Source organism: Salvelinus fontinalis, chromosome 23 (genome assembly GCF_029448725.1).
Source record: "Salvelinus fontinalis isolate EN_2023a chromosome 23, ASM2944872v1, whole genome shotgun sequence".
NCBI classification, from domain to species: Eukaryota; Metazoa; Chordata; class Actinopteri; order Salmoniformes; family Salmonidae; genus Salvelinus; species Salvelinus fontinalis.
Window position 1 is genome coordinate 15,057,355 of NC_074687.1, and position 14,653 is coordinate 15,072,007.

General features: G+C 40.6%; 1 protein-coding gene across 2 annotated transcripts in view; it reads left to right on the top strand.

Moving 5' to 3' along the window:
* LOC129820890 (protein ITPRID2-like) overlaps window positions 1-14,653 on the top strand; it is a 65,102-nt gene that overhangs the window by 9,714 nt on the left and 40,735 nt on the right. Inside the window, exons 1-3 of one of the 2 annotated variants that reach the window (XM_055877969.1) lie at window positions 7,732-10,314; window positions 10,755-11,029; window positions 11,300-11,342. In XM_055877969.1, the coding sequence (XP_055733944.1) occupies window positions 10,822-11,029; window positions 11,300-11,342 (251 nt within the window). In that variant the 5' untranslated portion in view covers window positions 7,732-10,314; window positions 10,755-10,821. Of the gene's footprint in view, window positions 1-7,731; window positions 10,315-10,754; window positions 11,030-11,299; window positions 11,343-14,653 lie in introns of those variants that run through there. The other variant, XM_055877968.1, reaches the window with a different exon arrangement.

The following is a 14,653-nucleotide window of genomic DNA, read 5'->3' on the forward strand; positions in this document are numbered from 1 at the left end:
AGGTGCCATTTGGGACACACATTAGGGTCACCCCTGGTCTACCTGCCTCTACGAGGGAATAAAGGGTTGAAGTGACACATTTTATAGGTTGTGGTGAGAATATTCACAGAGAGGCAGGGGTACCAGAGGTGTGAAACCTTTGGCTGGATCCAATCAGGAACACACTGACACGTGTGGGTGTGCTTTGTCAGTCCTGGAGCCTCTTTAGGTCAAGCACAGTTTCTTCTTCCTCAGGATAAATCTGGGATAAATCTTAACTTCACATCGCCTCGACGACGCTCTGTTTGAATTGAAACGGAAACTTAGGCTTAAGCTCGACCCTGTCGGAATGAGACTTTCACAAAAATACCAAAAGTGATGCTATCATAAGCAATGTCACTTTGTTCTTAAATAAAACGTAGTCTTACATTTTCGATTTATTTGGATTGGAACCCAGTCTGTTTGACATATCCAGGATATATAATATTTAGTGAGAGTTTGAGACTCTTCTTGACTTGTCAGGTCTGACAGTACGTGGGTCATTCAGGCTTGTTTGGGATCTAATGCTACATGATATTGCTTCAGCTTTATTTGGTAGAACTCAAAGGTCCAATGCAGCCATATTTATATCAATTCATTTTTGGGTGTAAATGGCATGTTATAGAAGGGATGTAAATGGCATGTTATAGAAGGGTCCATACAACTTTTTTTTGTGATATCACGTTTTTGAGAAACTTACCCCAAACAGCAAATTCTTCATCCTCATTATGTAGTATGGGGGCCCTGAAGAAATATGAACAAAGGCTCCAAATTCACCCAAATATGTCCTTATAGAAATGTCAAAGCTCTCAGTATAGTGATGCAGGGCTTTAGATGTTGTACAGATGAAATTTATCCGCAAAGTTGTATTCCATTTTGTGCGACTAGTACCGGGTCGGAACCCCATTGCCTTCAGAGCTGCCTGAATTCATCGGAGCATATAAACCTTGCTCAATTGGTATCAAGGGACCTAACGTGTGCCAGGAAAACCTTCCCCACACCATTACACCACCGCCACCAGCCTGTACCATTGACATCAGGCAGGATGGGGCAATGGACTCATGCTGCCTACACCAAATCCTGACTCTGCCTTCAGCATGACGCAACAGGAACCGGGATTCGTCAGACCAGGCAACGTTTTTCCAGTCCTCAGTTGTCCACCGTTGGTGATCGCGTGCCCACTGGAGCCGTTACTTTTTGTTTTTAGCTGAGAGGAGTGGAACCCGGTGTGGTAGTCGGCTGCAATAGTCCATTCGTGACCAGGACCGACAAGTTGTGAGTTCCAAGATGCTGGTCTGCTACCCGCCTGTTAGCTTGCATGATTCTTGCCATTCTCTTTCGACCTCTCATAAGCGAGCTGTTTTTGCCAATAGGACTGCCACTGACTGTTTTTTGTTTGTCGCACCATCGTAAACCCTAAACACTGCCTGGCAAAAACGATCATGCTCAAAGCAGCTTAGGTCACTCGTTTTGCTCATTCTAATGTTCAATCGAACAGTAACTGAATGCCTCGATGCCTGTCTTCCTGCTTCATATAGCAAGCCACGGCCACGTGACTGTCAGTAAGACCAAACCATTTTCATGAACGGGGTGGTGTACCTAATAAACTGTCCACCGAGTGTATAGGAAACGCAGGTAATTCACATTTTTGACTGCCTTGGGCTTTTAATAATTTGTATGTGTTTCTTCAGGACTTGCATCCAAGTTTGTAAGCTTCAAGTTAATTAGGATTTTGAAGTGCATTTTACAGAGAGGACACAGCAGAGGAAGGTAACCCCCTGGCGCTACATTGCTCTGTGAAACATCACAATGAAGAATGGAGTGTGTTTGTGTCAGGCAGTGTGCTGCTGTGGTAGCTGACTGCACAATGTCAGTAGAAAAGGACGTGTGTGTGTGTTCGTGCATGTGTGTACGTGACAAAGCAGTGGGATGGCTGGCAGGCCAAGGTATTCTGTTACAGCTCTAGACAAATCAGTCGTGGTTCAGATAGCCAGATTGCAGCTCTGAACCCCGGCATTAATTCTTGAATGGCACCCTATTCCCATATATTGCACAGCTTTCGACCAAAGCCTTTAGGGCTTCGGTCAAAAGTAGTGCAGTGTATAGCGAATAGGGTGCCATTTGGGATTTTGAACTGGACTTTATGAAAGAAGTTTGGCATAACGAAAGGCCCTTGTTGGCACTGATATAGAAGGCCTATTTTCCCAAAAGAAGTTGCCTTTATTTATATTTTTTCATTTAAGCTTTATTTGTAAGGTAATCTTATTGAGAGAAAATGTATTTTTTAAGAGCTGTAGTAGGATTGGATACTGTGGTTGACCCATTTTGACTAGTCTATCTACGCGACACTGCATAAAAACAGAAACCATCACAGTAGTGCTACTGTGCTGTTTGTTTTAGAAGGTCATAACCGATAGCTGGTTAAGAAAAACTACGTATGTCCGTATAGAGGCAAGATCCCTGACAAGCTAAATGGAGGATACTGTATTTGTGCATTTTCTTTGCTGATTAAAGGCAATTTGTATTTTTACTTACAAACCAACCCCCCGAGACACACCACATATGTAATGCACAACCCAAAGGGGTTGGAAGAACTCTTAAATAACTTATGTAAGCCTACACAACTGTTGAGGGGAGGATGGCTCATAATAATGGCCTGAATGAATGGAATTGCATCAAACACATGGAAACATGTCAATTATTTGATACCATTCCACTCCAGCCATTACCACAAGCCTTTCCTCCCCAAATAAGGTGCTACCAACCTCCTGTAGCCTATACTCTTAAGTTCAGTAATGAGTTTTCCCAATATATTTTCTCTTAAGACGTGACAACTTTATTACAATTTTAAACTACTTGTTGGCTGAATGGAGTTCTTACTAAGTGCTTTGTTTTGGGGTGGGACTTGGTGTTCAGTAGCGCACACTAGCAAAACATTTTGCAACTAAACACAAGTTCAGAAAGTACCTCCCCGTTCCATTACCTCCACCGTTCAGAGTATTTCCTTTCTGGTTGTGTGTCTTTGGGATGTGGTGGCAGTCACGATTTAACTGATGGATGATGTGGAAACTGGGCATCTTTAGTTCTGCTGAAAAGGGTTAGAGGGTCAGGGTTCAGGAGGTTGGTGTGTGAAAGGGGTGCAGACTGGGACCTATGCTGAACAAAAATATAGAAGCAACATGTAAAGTGTTGGTCCCATGTTTCATGAGCTTAAGTAATATATCCCCGAAATGTTCCATACGCGCACATTTCTCTCATTTCGTTTACATCCCTGTTAGTGAGCATTTCTCCTTTGCCAAGATAATCCATCCACCTGACAGGTGTGGCATATCAAGAAGCTGATTAAACAGCATGATCATTACACGGGTGCACCTTGTGCTGGGGACAATAAAAGGCCACTAAAATGTGCAGTTTTGTCACACAACACAATGCCACAGATGTCTCAAGTTTTGAGGGAGCGTGCAATTGGCATGCTGACTGCAGGAATATCCACCAGAGCTGTTGCCAGATAATTGAATGTTAATTTCTCTACCATAAGCCGCCTCCATTGTTGTTTTAGAGAATTTGGCAACATGTCCTCACAACTGCAGACCACGTGTATGGCGTCGTGTGAGCAAGCGGTTTGCTGATGTCAACGTTGTGAACAGAGTGCCCCATGGTGGCGTTGGGGTTATGGTATAGGCAGGCATAAGCTACGTACAACGAACACAATAGCATTTGATCAATTGTCATTTGAATGCACAGAGATACCGTGACGAGATCCTGAGGCCCATTGTCGTGTCATTCAGCCACCATCATCTCATGTTTCAGCATGATAATGCACAGCCCCGTGTCGTAAGGATCTGTACGCAATTCCTGGAAGCTGAAAATGTCCCAGTTCTTCCAGGGCCTGCATACTCACCAGAAATGTCACCCATTGAGCATGTTTGGGATGCTCTGGATCGACGCGTACAACAGCGTTACAGTTCCCACCAATATCCAGCAACTTCGTAAAACCATTGAAGAGAAGTGGGACAACATTCTACAGGCCACAATCAACAGCCTGATCACCTCTATGCGAAGGAGATGTTTCACGCTGCATGAGGCAAATGGTGGTCACACCAAATACTGACTGTTTTCTGATCCATGCCCCTACCTTTTGTCTTAAGGTATTTGTGACCAACAGATGCATATCTGTATTATGAGTTATCTGAAATTCATAGATTAGGGCCTAATGACTTTCTTTCAATTGACTGATTTCCTTATACGAATTGTAACTCAGTAAAATCTTTGAAATTGTTGCATTTATATTTTTGTTCTGTATAAATATAAGTATCCTCTTTACAACATGTTTGGTCGCAAGGGAGTTTGATGTTGATGGGCATGATAACAGCTGAACAGTGTTCATTCTGACCAAGCTGGACAGCAGCATAGACGTGCTGTGGTGTTGGATACAGACCCACCCACACACACAGACATAAATAAACAATGTATTCTAACACACACACACACACACACACTGACACTCATAGTTCTCTAGGTCTTGACCAGGCCAGGTATTTTCTTTGGTCAATGTTAAGCTAGTCTCGCATTGCTATACCTCAAATCACATCGTTGTCACGCCTCCCTTGGAGGTCTGGAGAATTTTGTATTGCAAAACCGTTTTGAATGGTCCCCTGGCTCCCAGATGTTACATTTCAAGAACCCTCCCCCCACATGGGGGTGCTGTGTGTTATGTTCATCACTGTTTTTAAGTGTGGCTGACAGTCTGCGTTTTTTTAACAACAAAAAAATATTTACTGAAAGGAGTACGCTGATAAAGTCAAACGTCACAACATGTTCTGAAGCGCTCAGGTGAGCGAGAATTTTTCCATGTCGCCATTCATCCGATGCTGGCTGTGCTTTGCTACCACCCGAAAATACCTTTAAGATTGCCCATTATTTTGTTTTGGTAAGGACCCAAAACAGAGGCAGCGGGAGAATCTATTCAAGTAAGTAAAAACAATTTTCAAATGTTAAGCAATATATTATTAGCTTGCTTGATACTGTACATTAGGCCACTTTGTAGGCTAACTCAATTGAGCTGCTAGCTGTTGAAATTGTGCTGGAATATATAGCGGCCGGTTTACGGCCACCTGACCAATTCTGCCATTTCCTTTTTTATAAATTTCTTTTGCTGTTCTTAAATATTTATTTTGTAAATAATGTTTCCACAACCATGTCCAGAAGCTCTTTTCAGTCATAGGAAATCAGAACAGCAATCGCTAACCTCGATTTGGATGAAGATTTCTACTTCAAAGGGTCAGCATCGCAGGACATACTGCTCACCCCGAACCGGGCCCTAATTCCAACTCTCATAAGAGAAAGAGACGACTATATAGAGGCCGACTTGCGGGCACCCTGATGCAACTACGGTGGCGAGTAAATAAACCACCACTACCCTCTGTTCTATTGGCGAATTTGCAATCACTGGAGAACAAACTGGACGAGCTCTGTACGTGACTATCCTATCAACGGGCCTGAAAAACATATACTATGTTTCTCTGAAACTTTGTTGAACAAGGACATGGATAATATACAACTAGCTGGTTTTTCTATGCATCAGCAGGACAGAGCGGCAGCGTCGGGTAGGCTCAAGGGGGGTGTTGTCTTTTTGTTAACAACAGTTGGTGCACAATCTCTATTATTAAGGACGTCTCAAGGTTCTGCTCGCCAGAGTTAGAATACCTCATTATAAACTATAGACCAGACTATTTACCAAGAGTTTATCTATATTTTTGTAGCTGTCTATTTACCACCACAAACTGATGCTGGCAGCACAACAAGTTGTATAGGGCCATAAAAAAATAAGAAAAGAGTGGGGCTCCTAGTGGCTGGTGATTTTGAATTCTGAAAAACTGAAATCCATATATCCTAATTTCTACCAGCATGTCACATGTGCAACTAGAGGGGCAAAAACTCTAAATCACCTTTATTCCACACACCGAGTCGTATACGAAGCTCTCCCTCGCCCTCCATTTGGCATATCTGACAATAAGTTTGAAATTTACTACACCGGCTGTGACACTCAACAGATGTGGCAGGGCTTGCAAACTATCACGGATTACAAAGGGAAACCCAACTGCAAGCAATACTGACCCATGTGTGAGGGCACCAGCTGTTCCGTACGACTGTGTGGTCACATTCCCCGTAGCCGATGTGAGTAAGACCTTTTTTAAACAGGTTAACATTCTGTGTGTAAATTGGTCACCTCCCTGACCGTTGCCCTTCTCCCCCATTTGCTCAGTTTGGCCGGGGGCCAAACTAATTTCTGCCATGGAACTTCCCTGGTTCGCGACGAGGCTACTGTTGTGGTTGGTTTGGCTGCCTTTCAGTTTCCCTCCAGTCTCTGTGCTGTGGTTGGTTCGGCTGCATTTCAGGCAGGGAAAGGAAAGAGTCTGCTCTGTAATCCACTATTGTTCTGCAGTATCAGCACTTTCAAAATATTTATAAGGAGGTATGGACCAGAGGCAGCACCTTCAAATTGCCTGGCTTAGCACACCCTTATACGTAATAGTCGTATTTTGGCTTGATGCATGGTTTGCATCCCAAATGGCACCCTATTCCCTACATGGTGCAATACTACCCATGGGATATGGTCAAGTAGTGCACTATATAGGGAACAGGGTGCCATTTGGGATGCAAGCCCAAATGGGTTTGTTAGTCAGTATGAGTGGTGTAAGTGTCTGAGTGTCTGATCCGGTGGATAGGCCTGTAAGTGCAAAGAGTGATTATCAACACAGCTGCTATAATAAAGCCTCCACTCACATTACACTAATCTCTCTTTCCCTCTTCCCTTTCTCACACTCTTTTATCCAACATTCCATCTGCATCTGAGACCTCCTTAAGCCGTCATTGTAAATAAGAATTTGTTCTTAACCTTTTATTTTATTGTTGTTATTATGATATTAATAATACGCATAACACTATTTTAGTTGTCAGTGTTTTATTATGATTTTAGTGGCAAAGCAGAATAAAAAAAATCCAAATGTGAGGTAAACTCCCAGCAAAGCCAGCAAAAATAGTGATTATACAGATGTTTAACTAAACATGCCCACAACAACAGTATTCATACCTTGGTTTTTGTGGTAAATGTGAATGCACATACCTTATCCATATTGTAGAGGCCTATGGGGTTTTCATTGAAGATGTAAGGGAGGAGGGTGGTACATGTGATCTCCATAACATACCAATAGACATACCCTTGTATGCCTCCTCATCTGTATACCTACCGACACAAAAGTGAGCAGTTCAGTCATCTGCACCCTATGCAGCTCCCGAGTGGCGCAGCAGTCTAAGGCACTGCATCTCAGTGTAAGAGGCATCACTTCAGTCCCTGGTTCGAATCCAGGCCGAATCACATCAGGCCATAGGGCGGCGCACAATTGGCCCAGAGTATTCCGTGTTTGGCCGGGGTAGGCCATCATTGTAAATAAAAATGTGTTCTTAACTGACTTGCCTCGTTAAATAAATAAAAGTTAGCCTTCATATTCTTATAGCATACAGTACATATTCTTACCTCTTTGATTGATATCCATTGAATTGTGTCCATTTTCTGTTTTTAGAAATATTTGCACAAATATTAAAAGCTAGATGGTATCATCACAAAACAATAGCAATTTAGATCATATAAGGGACAAACCTTACCTTAAATTGAGGAGATCTTAAACATTTTCGTTTAAATGCCTGCACATGCGGCCCTTTCAAATTCAAACAGTTTAGTTTGGCAGTTAGTTGGTGAGGGTTCTTGCAGGAACCTAAGGCGGTTCCTCGATGAACCCCACCTCCTATGGGGTTCGTGGAAGAACCTTTTGAGGACAATTCAGTGCCAAGAACCCTAAGATTCTCTGAAGAACTTTGAGATCTTAGAAGAACCCTTGTTAAACCCCTAATTTTTTGTGTCTTTGGGCTCAGATGATTTAAGCTGGTACAGTAGATTACTTCCGCTGTTCCTCTGTCTCTCATGCTGCATCCCAAATGGCACCATATTCCCTATATCAGGGCTCTCCAACCCTAATCTGTAGGTTTTCTGTAATTTCTTAATCTGTAGGTTCTCTCTCCAACCCTAATCTAGCACACCTAATTCTAATAATTACCTGGTTGATAAAATTAATCAGGTTATTTACAACTGGGGTTGGAGTGAACCTACAGGAAGGTAGCTCTTCAGTGATGTACTGGGCTGTACACACTACGCTCATCAATCTACACACAATAACCCATAATGACAAAGCGAAAACGGGTTTTAAGATTTTTTTGCAAAAAAAACAAAACTTAGTTACATAAGTATTCAGTACCTTTGCTATGAGACTCGAAATTGAGCTCAGGTGCATCCGGTTTCCATTGATCATCCTTGAGATGTTTCTACAACTTGATTGGAGTCCACCTGTGGTAAATTCAATTGATTGGACATGATTTGGAAAGGCACACACTTGTCTATGTATGGTCCCACCGTTGACAGTGCATGTCAGAGCAAAAACCAAGCCATGAGGTCGAAGGAATTGTCCGTAGAGCTCCAAGACAGGATTGTGTCGAGGCACAGATCTGGGGACGGGCACCAAAACATTTCTGCAGCATTGAAAGTCCCCAAGAACACAGTGGCCCCCATCATCTTAAATGGAAGAAGTTTGGAACCACCAACACTTCCTAGAGCTGGCTGCCCGGCCAAACTGAGCAATCGGGGGAGAAGGGCCTTGGTCAGGGAGGTGACCAAGAACCCAATGGTCACTCTGACAGAGCTCCAGAGTTCCTCTGTGAAGATGGGACAACCATCTCTGCAGCACTCCACTAATAAGGCCTTTATGGTAGAGTGGCCAGACGAAAGTCACTCCTCAGTAAAAGGCACATGACCACCCACTTGGAGTTTGCCAAAAGGCACCTGAAGGACTCTCAGACCATGATTGAGGAAAAGATGAATGGAGCAAAGTACAGAGAGATCCTTGATGAAATCCTGCTTCAGAGCTCTCAGGACCTCAGACTGGTATGAAGGTTCACCTTCCAACAGTTCAACGACCCTAAGCACACAGCCAAGACAACGTGGGAGTGGCTTCAGGACAAGTCTCTGAATGTCCTTGAGTGGCCCAGCCAGAGCCCGGACTTGAACCAGATCAAACAGCTCTGGAGAGACCTGAAAATAGCTGTGCAGCAATGCTCCCCATCCAACATGACAGAGCTTGAGAGGATCTGCAGAGAAGAATGGGAGAAACTCCCCAAATACAGGTGTGCCAAGCTTGTAGCATCATACCATACCCAAGAAGACTCCAGGCTGTATTCGCTGCCAAAAGTATTTCACAAAAGTACTTAGTAAAGGGTCTGAATACTTATGTAAATGTGATATTTCAGTTTTTTTTTTTAAATACGTTTGCAAAAAAATTCTAAACTATTTTTGCTTTGTTATTATAGGGTATTGTGGGTAGATTGATGAGAAACAAATACATTTTTTAAATAAAGCTGTAACGTAACAAAATATAGAAAAAGTAAAGTGGTCTGAATGCTTTGCGAATGCACTGTAGATACACAATTGACAAAAAATGCTTAAAATCTTGGGTATGATGCTTCAGTTGTTTGAAAAATGCTAAATTCTCCAACCCGTCTCCATCCTTATATGCTCCCTCTTCACAAAATGGCAGCACAAACTGTCACGTGAATATCAGTTCATTATCTGCAGAAGTGTTTTAAGTTCATCGACACTCTTTGTATCGTCAAGATGTCTCACTGTACTTCATTTAAATAGAAAATACCATTAACAAATAGGATTGTCTAATTACCCCTTTTTAGATTCCCACACATTTAGATAGCTGTCTGTCACCGCCATTGTTTTATGTTTTGAGAGCAAAGTGTTTGTTTTGTGTTTGTTTATTTATTTACATTCCTTCTTATTTCAGATGATTACTCTGGAAATAGAAGTAACATAATAATAGCCGCCTCCTCTTGTCCCTCGAGGTTTGGCCTATACACTCCAGTGAGAACTCCCTCCCTCCTTCTGTCTATCCCTCTATCCTCCCTTCAGAAAAGAGCTGATCCACAACAGGAAATGACTCGGCACCAGCACGCAATCTTTCAACTAAACCGACATTTTCTGCTCCACTTGTTGTCAGTTGGACTTCTTACTCTCTGTAGCTCCTCACTGTATCCATCCATCCACCCTGCCTGCCTCTGTCCCACATCTCTGCCTGGCTGAGTGGGAACTACTTTTACATTTGATGGCTTTGGAAGTAATCTTAGTATTCTTGGAAGAATTCTTAGGATAATATTTCTGGCAGAAGGAGGAATTGCCACCAGGTATTATTAGTGTTGTGCGGATTGTTTTGTGTTCTTCTGCTTCTTGTTCTTGAAGAGGTTGTCACATTTATTAATTTGGTGTTCTGGTCGTAATTAATTTAGCCATCTAAGTTATGGAAAGAAACACATTGTGTGTAGTCTTGTTTTATCTTTGTTTGTATGATATAGCAACTTATTTTCCAAAGTCAGTTCCATTATTGGACATTTGCTAATTTACAGCTCAACGCTGTTCTGTTCTGTGAGCATACATGGTTATCATGCAGGATGATGTTATATTACAGGCATAGGCATGTTTTCATACCTTTCCTTTGTATAGTGAAATGAGGCTTGTTTGTGCAAGGTGTGTGTGTGTGTGTGTGTGTGTGTGTGTGTGTGTGTGTGTGTGTGTGTGTGTGTGGCTACCATCTAGTCTCATAACAATCCCCTCCTATTTGCTCCAGGTGATTTGCCCCCTGCTGTAGCGACCAGGCCAGGGGAGAGGAGGAGTTGTGGATCCAGGAGCGGACCATGGAGCAGTGTGAAACTGCTGCGAGCCCCAGCATAGATCACCCATGGAAGGCAGCGACAATAATGAGGAAGGCCTGGATCCAGAGCAGAGACTCCTGGCAGGGCCTCTCTGAGAGCCAGGACACCCAGGATCAGGAGGGTTCCAGCGAGAAGACACTGTGTCCAGATCCCACTATGGAGGAGAAGACAGTCCCGGCCGAGGAGCCAGGTACGTTGGGATGAGCTACAGGGAGCAGCAGGCAGAAATAATTATAGTTTGGCTTTTTACAGCTCCATGGAAGTCACAACAATACTTAAGGTCTTGTTGCTGTATAATTACCAAGCCCAAAAGGGAATAAAATCCTGCAACAGCAAACAGATTATTATTTTTTTTAATTATCCAGTTGTAATCTACATTGTAGATTGAATGTTAAATTGCGTTTATAGACAACTGAACAGTTGTACATGGCTTTGAATTGCTCCGTTTTTTTTCTCTCAGGGCCCGTCCCTAAGAAGATTGCGAGCTGGCTCAAGGACTGCAGGTATTGTAGTGTTGCATTATAATGAAACCTTTACATTTGCATGTAAATAAAACTCCTGACTGTCACTGTATATCAGGGAGGCTGGTGTGGAATTCCTAGTGACTAGCTCAGTCAGCATAGTCAGGAAAGTAAATACTTACTATTTTGTCATTGTCACTTCTAGGCTATCCTCAAAGACATGTAGTTAGATATCATTTGAATAAAGACTTGTGGTTAAATGGAACTGGATGGCTGGCTTCTCAGGAAAGTCATTGTTTGGTATGACTATTGGTTACTTTTCACAGCTTGTTTAGTATACTTAAATATACTAAACATTAAAATAATATACTTCAAATATGAGATGTATTTTTATAGTATATCTTAAGTATAACTATAATATCACTACACTTCAACACACTTATTAAAAGTGTACTTTATTATCATTGTTTTTTCGTACGATAAATATATTCTCAAACTTCAACACATTTCAAAATACACTTGGAGTTGTTTTTAAGTTGAAGCATAGATTTTATTTTAAAGGAAACTGTTTGAGCGATACAGTGCTTTGCAAAAGTATTAATACCCCTTGGATTTCTTCACATTTTGTGTTAAGTGGGATTAAAATTTATTTATTTGTAATTTGTTGTCAACAATGAACTCTAAATACTCTAATGTCAAAGTGGAAGAAAACAATTAAATAATAATTAAAATATAGTCATTGCATAAGTATTCAGCCTCTTTGTTTAGGCAAGCCTAAATTGGTTCAGGAGTGTTTGGCCTATCAAATCACAGAATATGTTACATGGACTCTGTGTGAAACAATAGGGGTTGACACAATATTTTTATGACTAATGGTTCCTCTGTCCTCCATACATACATCTGTGAGTTCCCTCGGTCAAGTATTGAATTTCAAGCACAGATCCAACTACAAAGACCAGGGAGCCTTTCGAAAGCCTCATAAAAGGGCAGTGATAGGTAGATCGGTAACAATATCAAATCAGACATTGAATATCTCTTTAAGCATGGTCAAGTTAATAACTACTGTATGCTGTGGATTATGTATTAAACCACCCAGACACATCAAAGATGGTCATCCTTCTGAGCTGCAGGACAGGAATGAAACTGCTCATGAGGCCATTGGTGATTGTAAAATAGTTACAGAGTTGAATGTCAGTGATAGAAGAAAACTGAGGATGGATCAACAACATTTTAGTGACGCCACAATAATGATTTAAATGACAGAATGAAAATAAGAATACAAATATTCAGAATTCCAAAACATAAATATTGTATTTAACAAACAAGGCACTAAAGTTTTGACTTAAATCTGCTTAAATCTATGGCAAGATTTGAACATTTCTGTGTAGCCATGAGCATCAACATCTTGACAGAGCTTGAAGAATTATGAAAAGAATAAAGAGATAATCTTAGAGACTTACCCGGGAAGACTCCCATCTGTAATGGCTGCCAACATTGTTTCCAGCATGTATTGACTCAGGGAGCTGAATACTTACGCAATTACTATATTTTAGTTATTTAATTTCTAGCAATCTTTAACAAATTTTTTATAGATATCTTCCACTTTAATATAGTATTTTGTGTAGATTTATTTTTTTATTAAATCAATTTTAATCCCACTTTTTAACAAAAAAATTTGAATAAATCCAAGGGGTATGAATTATGTTGCAAGTTACTGTAGTTTCACTGCCAATAATGAGTTTTGAAGTACTTTCTGAATTCCTGTTCAGAAGAGTGCAGCAAAAGTTGAAAATGATAGGATCCTTTTTTGCAGTTGAAGTTTTGATTTATAATATGATATTGTTCCTCATATTTAGTTAATTCAAATGTTTTGATGTTAATTTTCAAACTGAATAATGTTCTACTTTTAATTATACATTACATATTACAAATTTATTGAAATGTTAATGAGGAAGGCCTGGGTCCTTAATGTGAACAACTAAAGTGTTAAATACCAATCGGGTATATCTCAGGTATATCTCACTGATCATCCCCAAAGCCAACACCTCATTTGGCCGCCTTTCCTTCCAGTTCTCTGCTGCCAGTGACTGGAACGAATTGCAAAAATCGCTGAAGTTGGAGACTTTTATTTCCCTCACCAACTTTAAACATCAACTATCTGAGCAGCTAACCGATCGCTGCGGCTGTACATAGTCCATCTGTAAATAGCACACCCAATCTACCTACCTCATCCCCATACTGTTTTTATTTTATTTACTTTTCTGCTCTTTTGCACACCAGTATCTCTACTTGCACATCACCATCTGCTCATTTATCACTCCAGTGTTAATCTGCTAAATTGTAATTATTCGCTCCTATGGCCTATTTATTGCCTACCTCCTCATGCCTTTTGCACACACTGTATATAGACTTTCTTTTTTCTACCGTGTCATTGACTTGTTTATTGTGTTATTGGCTTGTTTATGGTTTACTCCATGTGTAACTCTGTGTTGTTGTCTGTGTCACACTGCTTTGCTTTATCTTGGCCAGGTCGCAGTTGTAAATGAGAACTTGTTCTCAACTAGCCTACCTGGTTAAATAAAGGTGAAATAAAAAAAATAAAAAAATGGTGCACAGTTCTCAAAAGTCTTACTTGTAAATTGTAAATAGGATGTTGACATTGGCATAACATTGGCTCAATTACAATAGCTAATGTGGTTAATGAGTCGAAGTGTATTTGTAAAAGTATACTTGAAACACATTATAAATACACCTTTTTTGCAAAGAAAATATAGGAATTCTAATCACAATACAATTTTAGTATATTTCTAATTTATGACATAAAATGTACTTAATGTGCATTCAAAGAATATTTGTTTTGCTCTTCATCTGATATACCTAGAAAATACTTATGTACATTTTAAAGTCCCAATTTATATCATTTTAAATATATTTAACATACTTAAGTACGAATAAAATACAAATCAAATTGACATTAAATGTATTTAAAATTGTTCCAATTTGATAATATTAAATACACATAAAATATGAAGTATGATTTAAGTATATATAAAAAATACCCGCTTGAGTTTGCCTGCGTGACAGGTTAAATGGCTCCCGGAAGAATTTCCTTCCTTACTAATAGTCTGGGTCATGTTTATTTGGGTTTAGCGCTGTACTTTAGTGCACAGGCTAAACAAACATTACCATGGAACTTAGAATCATTTATTCAGTCAAATATTCTAGTTGGTTGAAAATCCCCCACGAACCTACGTCCATGAGTAAGACAGAGTGAGATAGTGGGAGAGAGCAAACAGAAAATCACATGCTGTTGAGGGTTTTACACAATGTCAATAATGTCCTTTTTATGAAAT